The following is a 12319-nucleotide window of genomic DNA, read 5'->3' on the forward strand; positions in this document are numbered from 1 at the left end:
AGAATGACAGGAAAAAAAACTTTAGAGGTCAAAGCCAGAGACATTAAAACAAACTGTAAACTGCACTAGGCAAGCTCCCCAGTGAGGTTTATAAATAAAGACGAGGGCTTTGGGGCTTCTTACTATGCTTAATTACTTCTTCAGAGATACATTTGAAAATTCCTAAAAACAACCAGATTGCCCTTGTTATTATCATTCTGCTATTCCACATCCCTGTGAAATACAGAGAAAGTTTTAAAGTAACTTAGGCAAATATAGATTTTGATTTTAAGACTCCAGTCATTGCTGTGGCGATATATCTAGACATTTCAGCATATCTACTATGTTTGTCAGGTGACTCACATAGAAAGTTAGAATGCAGTTCACTCTCATAATTCATAAGTTAAATGATTATCATACAGCCATTCAAAAGATTTTATTGCGATGTAGCAAATATTAAAGAAGCAGAAATAGCATAATTCATCTAAGTGACTAGCAGTAAATAAATTGGGCATTGTTACAAATACAGTAACTAAGATTCCAGAAATGAAATGATGTATTAAAATTCTTGTTTGCCCTTGATGTCTCTGGAAAATTCTGCTGAATGGGATTTGATAAGCATGTGTGGAAATTATGATCTCTAGTGTTGTATACTGGACAAGGCCATTATTTTGGGGCATGTATGTAAAAAAAACATATTAATATGCTGGTTCTATACATGCCTGTATGAAATAAAAAGTTCCTCAAACTGTGATTCAGGCATGACTTCTGTCAGTTTCCTAAAATTCAAATATCTGAAGGCTTCAACTAGCAAATACGTAAATGTAATGTGGAAGAAAACTGAAAGGAGAAAAGATTTTTTTCCTCACACTGCTAATATTTAATAGTCTTAGTTGCTTAATTTATTTTATTTTTTAATACACAATAGGTTTCTACATACAGCTATACTTCTAAAATTACCATTTGAGGTAAGATTCAATCTCCCTCAGGAGTGCGTTGCACAAATAAGGATCTCGAATTTGTTTCTAAGAGATTAACTCTTTGTGTGTATTCAGTTGCATAGTTGTGCCCAGTCATCTGGAACGTATGTAAATCGAACGAACACAGTAAATTAAAAGTTGCACTAGCTAAGAGCAGAATTTCAAACTCAGGAGTAAACAAAAGCCCATGGAGACCACAGAGCACATGAGCATGTCTTTTGCTCTTAATCCAATTTACAGGTTCCAATACCTGAAACTAAAATTTTATTGTCAGCCTATTGGAATGGGATATATGCCATAATATCCTAAGGTAACCATACTGCCCAGGGCCCCATCCAACCTGGCCTTGAACACCTCCAGGGATAGGGCATCCACAAACTCTCTGGGCAACCTGTTCCATCATCTCACCATTCTCTAGGTAAAACTTCCCCCTCCCCAACAGCTCTCTGTCTTTCTTGTTCTGGAGGCTCCAGACCTGGATGCAGTACCCCACATGGGGCTTCATGAGGGCAAAGTAGAGAGGGACAATCACCTCCCTGTCCCTGCTGGCCATCCCTTTTTTTGGTGAAGCCCAGGATACCATTTGCTTCCCGAGCTGCAAGAGCACACTGCTGGCTCATGTTCAGTTTTTCATCCACCAGGACCCTCAGGTCCTTCTCTGCAGGGAATCTTTTCTCTCAAAGATTGCCTGGGATTCCTCCAGCCCAAGTGCAAAACCTTGCATTTTGCTTTATTAGGTTTCATTTGATTCACCCAGGCCCACCTTTCGAGCCTCTCAAGGTCCCTCTGACTGGCATCCCTTCCTTCCATTATGTCAACAGAACCACTCAGCTTGGTGTGACTTGTAAACTGGATGAGGGTACACTCAATTCCATCATTGACAAAGGTGTTAAACAGCACCAGTCCCAAGACTGACTGATACTTGTAGAAGTAGCTAATAAGCAGTTACTAAGGCAGGGGCAGGGTATGCTTTTTTCTCCAAAGGAGATGAATTGTGTTGTGTTATGCACTAACACATCCAAGAGCACTGACAAGAGATTCTTCTCTGACAAAATAGACTTATGTGGTTGATGATTTCCCACGTCTGTAAGATAGTAGCATCAGAGATCACTGCCAAATCTTATTAGCATGGCTATTCCTCAGAAGCATTTTTGCTTTCGTTCAGTGACAGGGATAAGGGCTGGTTTTGTTCATTGTTTTATTTTGAAACCAAGTGAGTTTCAGTGCCGAGTGGAAATATTGTTTTTTCAGTTTTTAAGCAATCAGTTTATGAAATGCTTGGCTCACAATCTCGTACATACAAGAAATACCTTCCGTAGAAGATAGTGGGGTAATAATCTATAAAGAGCGGACTGCCAGTCATTCAGTTTGATTGCTGTACTGCAATTGAATCTATGTAATCCAATTTTACAATTGCATTGTGACACTGAAGTTTGTCTTCTAAATTTCAATATTCTTCTGCTAGAAAAATCATTAAGATTTAAATTGTTAATTTGTTAATGAAAGCATGTATGACATATGCACAGTCATATATATTCCTTTTAGGGGAATTTTGGAGATATTTTCTGTACTCTATTATGATTTTCAAAAGCAGAAGATTAGACATCTGTAATTTTGCCATGTTAAAATTTCTATTGGAAAATGTGTGTACCATTTTTCTTAGGTGCTTCTCTGGATTAAAAATGAGTCATAAAAAGTTTTTAAAAAAAAACAAAACAAAACACTTCTTGCACACGATAGAACTTGCAAGCATGCAGTGACTTTAGTCTGTACAATATTTAACTGATTGATTGCAACAATCAGTTTCTCTATTAGAAGATGCACTTTTTAATGGAGTATAATTAAATGTTATGTTTTGAGATGTACAAGGTTAGTCAAGACTCTGGATTTACTGGATACTGGAGTATTGTTTGTAATATTGGAGTTCAAACTTAGAATATTCACAAATATATTATACTAGAACTCATAAATTAGTATACATATGACCAGAGAAGAGTGGGTTAAAAGAAGAAATAAAGTACTGGAAAGGAATTTGGAATCACCTTTGTTTATCAAAATTCTACTTGAATGTTGCAGTAGCAATCTTGTTTCACTTCCCATTTTTCTGTTACCCTTCATGAGTACAATGACATAGTGGACTCTTTTATATGATAGCATGTCATCACTGAACTTTCATATCCTGAAAAGAGTGGCATAGATGAAGATATGAATAGTGTAAATAATGCATGAATGCCAGGTGGTGCTCACTGCTGTGCATTATCTGGCTTAGAACTACCACTGACCATTTTGACAAAGGCAAAAGAAACCTAACTGTGCATATTTTTAGTATGTTTATTTAAATTGCTAAACATTAAAAAAAAATCCAATAAATTGAAATCCAAATTGGTAGAGGCTCTGTTAGTCTCAATAGAGTTGATTTACATCAGTATAAAACCAAGGAATTAAGAAGAAAACTATGATATGAACTAGAAGTAACAGCAGTTATTCATCAGATCCATGCAAGTAATGTTCATATCAAGTGCTAAATAAACACTCTTTTATAAAAATAACAAGTCCTGAACAGCTCGAGTTGGTAATAATCTTGATTTATTTTCTGTCTAAATTGGTTAATTTAATCAGCATGTCCAAAAATAGTTTAAGAGTAGTTTTGTCACAAATATGCTCAAATGATTTTCAGCTTGATTCTGTGATGATTCTAGCTGTACTAGGCCCTTTGCATTAGCCACTGTTTGAAGAAAGCTACAAAAGAAATAACTCATATTTCAATTCTTAATTATAATTCATGTAAATTCTATGTATATCCTTAGCTAAAATATACATACGAAGGTCTCACTACTTATATATTGCATTGAGTAGAGGGAGCCAGCCTCTAAATTAATAGTGAAACTTATTTAGAATGTATGGACAGCATGGTCTTAAGTTTCAAAGACTCACTGAAAATTACTGTGCCTGAAACAGTGCCTGAAACAGAGTTGCAAAAGAAACTCAGTTACCCTGATGCCAATTAAAAGTTTGAAGAGGCTGAAGACAGAAGGAAAAGAGGTGTGCTGTGCTGTACTGAGATTGGAAACTATATCACAGACATTACAAGAGAAATTACAGTTAGGTGAAATGTCAACTGTTTTACTCTGCTAAACGATGTACCTGCTTTGTTTTATTTTTATTTTATTAAATTGCCTGAAGAAACTAACTTCTGCCAGGGTTACCAAGTAATGGTGCAGTCACCTAAAAGACTACTTATAACATTCCATTCTTAGGAAATATCAGCAATTCTTTGATTGTTATAGGTCTATGTTTTATGATCATGAACAAAAATTTCATTCATGTTTATTCACTGAAAGACCACCTCAAAAAAGCTCTCCTCTTTCTTCTGCCTGCTAACATTCTCCATTTCATATGCACTTAAAATAGACATTTCATTGCAAAATGATGGAAGAATCCTTTAAATTGCTGGCTTTTCTTGGCTACTCCTTGTAGTTAGAAAGATAAACCAGAAGTTAAGTGGCAGTAATAATGATTTTTAAAAATATTTGAGTATTAGCATAATCAAATTTCTTCTACTATAGCATTAAAATAGGAAATACAATAATTAGAAATACAAATTGTCTTGTATAGTGACACGCACTTGACTGTTTTGTTTCAGTGTAACTATAGGTAAATTATTTAATTGTGCTCTATAATCCTCACCTGTAATCAAGGCACAACAGTTTAATTGTTCCACATTTGTCTTGCCTATTTGTTTTACAAAATCATTTATCTTTTACTCTATACACATGCAATAGGAAGAGAAGAATAAAAATGTTAGTAGTAAGTCCTACATTAATATTTATAAGCAAAGGTAAAATCATTACTGTGAAGAATAAGCTTTGTTTCTAATATTTTGCGTGTACAAGGAAAACTTTCATGTAACTCACACAGGAATTTTAAATAAGCATTTCTCATTCTACTCTTTTCATTGATTTCAGTATTAAATGTTATCTTTGAAAGGCTTATTTTACTACACTGATTTCTGTGTACACTTAAAATAATTTTTCTTTTGTTTTATTGATGTCAACAGTCTGTGGATTGGTTCAGCCCAGTTCCATGACTACGGGGTGGGGGAACCCATGGACCCAAGCCCTGAGAAAGGGGGAAGGGGAAAATGGGGAAAGGGTAGAGCACGGGCCATAAAAACAAAACAGCAGCAACAATCTGAGGAGGAAAGGTAATTTACTAAACGTGATATCGTAATGCAAAATCACACGATATAATGCAGTATAATTGGAACTGAGACTAATAAATCAAATAAAATGAGTGCTCAAAAAACGAAGGCCTTACACTATTGCTGAAGGTGAGACAGCTAGGGAGCACACACAGAGAAACGTGCAGTAAGAGGAAGAAGGGACATCGCATGATGGGCAAACAGTTTTATCTTTCTCTTGGAATGGAAAAAGAAAACAGAACAGTGAAGTCTTCTGGGAGATGTAGCTCTCCTCCTCTTCTGAAAACCAGGTACCTGAAACTGTCATCAATTCAGAGAACTGGAGCATTAACTCTTGAACTCCCAGTGCCATGTACGGTGTTATGATGTGGAATACTGGTAACAAAAATCATAAAAACATGACAATTGAGTATAATTTCATTATATAATACCTCACGTTCAAATACCTGCTTTTGTGCTTCAGAGCTGTCAAAAATACTGCCTTAGTTTTAGAATTAACCTGACTTGTCTATGATATATCATGGTGGTATTCTAAAGGATCCAATAGGAAAGTTGCATCTGTTCATGCTGGAAATTGTATTTTTTCATTCTGTTCTCCCTGGAGGAGAATTTGGAATTTTATTTATTATTATTATTATTATTATTCAATGTAGGACTATATAGGAATATTTCAAATGCATCTAATACTTTATTAGACAACTATGATTTAGTCTGACAGCTTTGCTTTCTCATTTGTGCTTTACACACATACACTGCTCTGCATTCTCTTTGATTTATGGTGCCCGTTTCATTAAAAAGTTCTTCACAGTTTAGTGTAGATGTTTTTGTAACCCATTGTATGGCTAATATGATCATATTCGGACTAGTGAGAAAAAGAAATTTCCTTATAATTGTGATTCATTCACAACATAAATAGTGGGAATTCTATTCACAGAGCAGAAGAACAACCTGCTAGTGTTGAGAGATAGATAAGTCTCTCTCGCAGCCAGGTCCTATTTGTCAACTGTTAATTACTTTAATATGGAATATTGTTCTGCATTTAAAATTTCTTAATTTAATCCTGAATAGAAGAACTCTCTCTGAAGCTAATTTATATTTATGTTTTACACAGGGAAACAAATTTTGATAAAAAAAAGAGGAGACTTCAAAAATATAAAGAATGTAATAATTGAAATTCTTGAGGAATCCCATTTCCTTGATCCCAGTAGAGGAGAAAAAGCAGTAGTTTTAAAAAATGAAAATTTCTGTCATAACTTGACAGCAGATATAAACAAAAGAGACTTGAAATAGATGAAGACAGTAAAATTGAGAGCACAGGTGTGAGAGCTAGCAAATGCAGAAAGAGATAATACACGTTGAAGCAATGTGACCTTGCTTAGTTTCTATAAATGCCACAGCTAAAGGACCATAAGATATGTAATATTGGCAGGCAGAATTGTCTCTGTTTTGGTTCTCATAATAATAAGTGATAAAAAAAAAAATCATTTTCTCCATGTAGCAAGACAACTATTATTATCCTTAAACTAAATATACACTTTTTTACAACCACTCATTACAGAATCAGCTCAGAGAGAAGGAGACACAACCATTTGAAGAAGAAAGGATGCTATGGCCAATTGAAACAATAAATTTACTAAACTTCTAAACTTAGGATTCTCTGTATTCTACTTAAGGTATAAGTATGGACTAGGATGGCGTTCTACAGCAGATGTGTAGATACAAATCCACACATTTGTGTATCCCTGCATTCTACAATTCCTAATAAAGTTAGAATCAAAAACAAAACAAAAAAAAGTAGTTCTTAATGAAAATGACTTCTAAACCCTGTTACACGTGTATGAGCAAAAGGAAGCAGAGGAAGTTGATTGATTTTGATTGTTACAGTGGCTAACTGTTATTATTTCGCAGCAAAAAGGTGGGGGAAGCTGTAGTTGTAACTGACATGGTTTATAAAAATACTTGTCATAAACTAGTTACTTCTTCCATCCTTAGGTCCCGATTTAAATTGAGCTAATGTTTCCTTACAAGAAACAAATTCTCATTTTAAGATGGTCTATAACGAAGACTGTATTTTTCTTCCATTGGAAATATAGATATTAATATTTAAACAAATTACTATGAGAGCTATACCTACAGAACACTCAATGCATTAACTGTAATTATTCATTTTAATATGCTGTGTTTAGTCCCTTGTATTTGCATGCTTTGTATAATTCATACATAAACCCAAATAATCCTGATGATATTTGCCCATTTCTGCAAATTCCCATTGCAAAATTCCTCTGGGATCATGATAGGAAGTGATACTAAACAAAACAAATACCAGTAGCATGAAAGCTAGTTCATGAGCATAAGACAATTGGAAATTTCTGAAGGAATGCCACTGTAAGTGTATGAAACACTTTGCTTACAGATAGAGGAATATCTAATTAGAAATTTGGGTTCAGATAAAGTAAAGCATAGACCATCAGTGTGTTTTATGGTTCATAAAAGTTTAAAAGAAGTTGGCATATATAGAGCACAAAGGTAATAAAATCATATTTTTTTTTGTGCTGTTTAACACAATTTTAAGCAAAGTAGAAGGGAAAATTGTTTTATAAACAGATGACCAAGTTATTCTACTTTGAATGACTTAAAAAGCAACGAAAGAAAAAAAATTCTTCTAGTAAATGTTTCACTTGATTTTTTTCAAGCTGTTCAACCTGTTTTCCTGACAGCAAGACACAAGACATAATGAAGTGTGGTTTTCATTCAACATGCTATGAAATTTCAGATGCGATTTGATTATGTTTTAACAACAGTAAAATTAAACCAACAAATTTATAGCACCTTTATTTGAAAATCCTTTTACATAACATCCCTGTTATGTGAGGGCAAATCATGCATGAAACAACAGATTTACTGTGATAAATATATTTATTTGCCAAGGATTCATTATTGAATATGAATTTTACAGGACGTTTGCAAATCTGTTGCTGTTTTGCACCATACTTCACTGTTGAAGTTGCTTTGTGTCGGTATTCATAACCAATGAATATACATGTTATAATTAAGAAATATACAGGACAGTTTGGCTAAGCAGGTTGCTACACCAAAAAGAATAGATAAAGAGCTTACCCTTGTTCTGGGTTCACTTGAAAACTCCAAAAGGAAGATCTCCAGAAAGAAATCCTTCCCCACTGGGGGGGGGGGGAGGGATCAATCAGAGGTTCAGGCCATGATTCAGCAGTTCCCATACAGTGACAAAGTGGCTAATAAATTTATAGTAAGGCAAGCAGGTATGTTTTTGAGTGTGCAGTATCTTCTATAGTCATCTATTTAAGCAAGAAAATAATGTTCAGGTTTTCAGTGGATCAGAACATAAGAGTGTTTATCGTCACTTTTTTTTATTAGTATCAATGTTGTCATTGTGCATTTTATAAGGACATTTGAGGAAATTTTTAAAAACACAGTAGAATCTCAACATGATTAATTTGACATTCGGATTCCTTTGACATGGTAGTTATATTAAAAATTAGGTGCATTTTAGCCTATGTGTTGGTGTTTGTTTTTCCTCATTTGTCATTACAACAAATGACAACTGTAAAACTTAAGTTACAGGAATTTCTTGCTATGCTGGCATTTCAAGGGTGACAGCAAAGTAAACAGCCATATTAGTTTTTCTGTTATGTGCATATGTATTATGTAAGGACTCAGATGTGAAAAGTCTGCTTGCTTTTTTGGGGGGGAAGTGGGTTGTTTGCCTGCAGATTCCCAGGTAGCTAAATGAACTCACAGATGCTGTGAATGAGAATATGCTTTTTGGTATAACTTGGTCCCAACAGGTATGACAGGTCCCAAGGTCTCCAAGACAAAGCATTGGTTTTCAGTAGCAGTCATGTATTCCTGTTACAGTGAAAAAGTTGTGCTCAGCCAAGTTTAGCTGGTAGTGTCATGAGAATTTTAGCAACAGTGAACTCAGTGATTTATCACAATTCTGCTTATGAACTATGCACATCAGTGATTTATTTTCATAAAATGCTGGTGACAGCCTACACTATGCATCACAATGTTGTTAACTTCAGTGAACATACAAGGATAATATGTTCTCATCATTTATTGACAGTGGGTCTTATAATTACTAATTATGCATATGACTGTTTAATAGAACGCAACAGTCTGTATGCAATGAAGAATGATTATGGAAGTATAATTCAAATTCCTATCAAGAAAAATCTTAGTGAGGAGAGAGATGAAATTTCCTGACACTAAGAAATCTAAACTTGCATTAATAATTTTTCATAAAAGCCACAGAAAGAAAATTAAAAATTATCTAGATCTATAGTTTCAACCTTTCTGTTGTGTTCTGGAGACACCTGGCATTTGTCTTCAGTGCCATAGGTACCATCCTGTATATATGTACATAGAAAGACATACTCAAGTACATACTCTGTACACTTTTCTGCAGTGTAAAAGGTAATGTTAGTATGTTGCCTTATTTTGTTTATTTTTACATTGATTATCTTGAAATAATCATTAGAAATTAATGGCTAAAGGATAATTTTTAAAATCAGGATTGTAATCACCACAAGGGATAAAATCATAGAAGCACAGAATCATAGAATCCTTAGAGTTGGAAGGAACCTTTGAAGGTCACCTAGTCCATCTCCCCTACAATGAACAAGGAAACCCACAGCCCAGGGCCTGATCCAGCCTTCAAAGCTTTGCTTCAAAGTCTCCAGGGACGGGGCATCCACCAAATCACAAGACAACCTGTTCCAGTACCTCACTAACTACACTGTAAAAAATGTTTTCCTCATATTTAACCTCTTTATACCTCTTTATTTCATTATATTTAAAGAAATTGTTCCTCTCTGAGTTTATATGTAAAATATAACTTTGTGAGTTGGAATTCAGTGTTTTTCTTATTGGTTTGTAAAATATAGTGAAAAAGGAGCTCATAAACAAAAGAAATCTTACTTGAAATTCATTTATTCTTACACTAGATTGACCAAGCCATGTCAGAAATATTCCTTACTGACGCGATTTTGAAATGTATCTGCCATTTATATTTGCATTAATGTATCTTTCAAGAGTATTCCAATACATAAAGCTGTTATATGAGAACTTGATCTTGAATCTTAAACATGTAGAAACATCTGGAAAAAATTGTTCATTAAATGTCTAGGTTTATCTGTTTGCCATGACATTTATTCCTTTTTCATAAGAGATGTCATATGAACATTCTGAAATTTTGTTTTTCTTTTTTATTTCTGATGATATTACATGTTCTATTTAATTTTAGACACTGTTTTGCATCACACTGCAGCTTATTTTGGCAAAGTACATTTGCTAAGGTGATAGCACCTTTTTCTAGGTGAAGATCTGTTACTTTGAACAGGTGCTATAATCTGGAATTTTCTTTTACGAGAATATTTGCCACTTGCTTGTTGATACCATGTAAGCTACCTCCAAAAAAATGACCAGAACACTCCTCTCTTTTACTGTTCATAAATGCCAACTAAACATGGTAAGCAAGATGCCTTTCTACTAGCTCCTAGAGACAACTGAAACGTATTTCAGTTCTTCTGTTTGTTTGTTTGCTTGCTTTTTTCTTGGTTATAGTTTGTTGTTGTGGTTTGAAAAAAGAAAGAGAATGAAGGGATCCCTGTGCTTCATTTCTGGTACACACACACACACATATATATACACACTGTCAGAGTAGGGAGCATAGTGATTCTCTAAAGTTCAGAATTTTGGTAGACATTTGCTGGATTTACAATGGATTTGTGATAATGTCTTCATTTTCCCCTGACTAAACTCACATCTCAGTTACAAGATTATCTGCATATTCAGCTTCCACAAAAGTTTTCTTCTCTTTTTTTTCTTTCCTTTTTCTTGCAAATATGTAGCTTTAGATAAAAGCAATTATTATAATCATAAATAGCTGCAGCGGTCGCTAGCATGTGTGGATCTGTTGACTATAATTAAATTTATTAATCAAAATATTTTCCTTTTGAGCTTGGTCACATAAATGATTAAAATATATTTCTCATTAGAGAAATGTAGAACATGGCTTTTTGGTGGGTATGGTAAGAGATAACGTATATTTAAAAATACTTATACTTGACAGAATGGTCAGTTCAGTAGTTTCAAGATTTGCATTTATCATGATAATGCCATTTTTATTTTAATAGCTACTTCAATAATGCTTCCTGGTTTTCACACTGAAGTTATTTCATTTCTGAAATAGACCTCATTAGACTTTGCATACAGAGACTGGAAGAGGCACACTAGCCACTTATAAATAATAAATGTAAAATGTTTCTGTGTTTTCTGTTCTTTCTAGGCTCTGGTCTCAATGATGGGCAATGGCATGAAGTTCGATTTCTAGCTAAAGAAAATTTTGCAGTTCTCACCATTGATGGAGATGAAGCTTCTGCTGTTCGAACGAACAGCCCTCTACAAGTTAAAACTGGAGAGAAATATTTATTTGGAGGTAAAAATAATCATAAAAAACATCTGCTTAAAATGCTGTTGATCTGTGTGAGATGGAGCTCAGACTGTAGTTCAGTCAGTTAATATTTGGATGTTCTGAAATGACTGAGTGTTGTTTGTCAGAAATGTGTGGTAGAATTTTACTTCGAAGGATCTACCTACACCTTGTTCTTGAAAAAGAAAAAGAAAAAAAAAATATTGTAGAAGGGATGATCCAACTTTGAATCTCTGAATCTCCGTATCTTCCCAGGATATTTCATCCTCTGAATGGGAACCTTTCTAATATTAGTAGCCTAATTAAAGAGAAAGAGGATTCTCTTTCTCACTAAGAGAAAGAAGATTCTTTCTTTTCAGTTTTGGAAACCTGAAGACAGAAAATATCACTGATTTTAGCCTTTTGTTGTTCTGTTTTTGGTTGTTTTTTTTTTAAGAGCTGTAATTATTATGAGTAATCGAGAGCTTTCATAAATTAAAACCATATCTTGTTCAGTATTTTGGGCTCCATATACCACATATATTGCTGATTATGGTCAGAATGTTTTTCAAAGTGAGATAGTTAGGAACTTCAAACCTTTGCAAAACCTGACTGTCATAAAATGAAGTGTTTTTATTAGTCTCATTAGGAGTAAGTTGAGATAGATAATATGCCAACTGTTTTTTTGTTTTTTGGGTTTTTTTTTTT

The 12319-nt window shown here is 34.1% G+C and overlaps 1 protein-coding gene across 2 annotated transcripts in view; it reads left to right on the forward strand.

Moving 5' to 3' along the window:
* Positions 1–12319, forward strand: part of CNTNAP2 (contactin associated protein 2) — a 654845-nt gene that overhangs the window by 354992 nt on the left and 287534 nt on the right. For both annotated transcript variants that reach the window (XM_048939493.1, XM_048939492.1), the window contains exon 9: positions 11489–11638. In XM_048939493.1, coding sequence (XP_048795450.1) covers positions 11489–11638 — 150 coding nt within the window. The remainder of the gene's footprint in view (positions 1–11488; positions 11639–12319) is intronic.

This window comes from Lagopus muta, chromosome 3 (genome assembly GCF_023343835.1).
Source record: "Lagopus muta isolate bLagMut1 chromosome 3, bLagMut1 primary, whole genome shotgun sequence".
In the NCBI taxonomy this organism is placed as follows: domain Eukaryota; kingdom Metazoa; phylum Chordata; class Aves; order Galliformes; family Phasianidae; genus Lagopus; species Lagopus muta.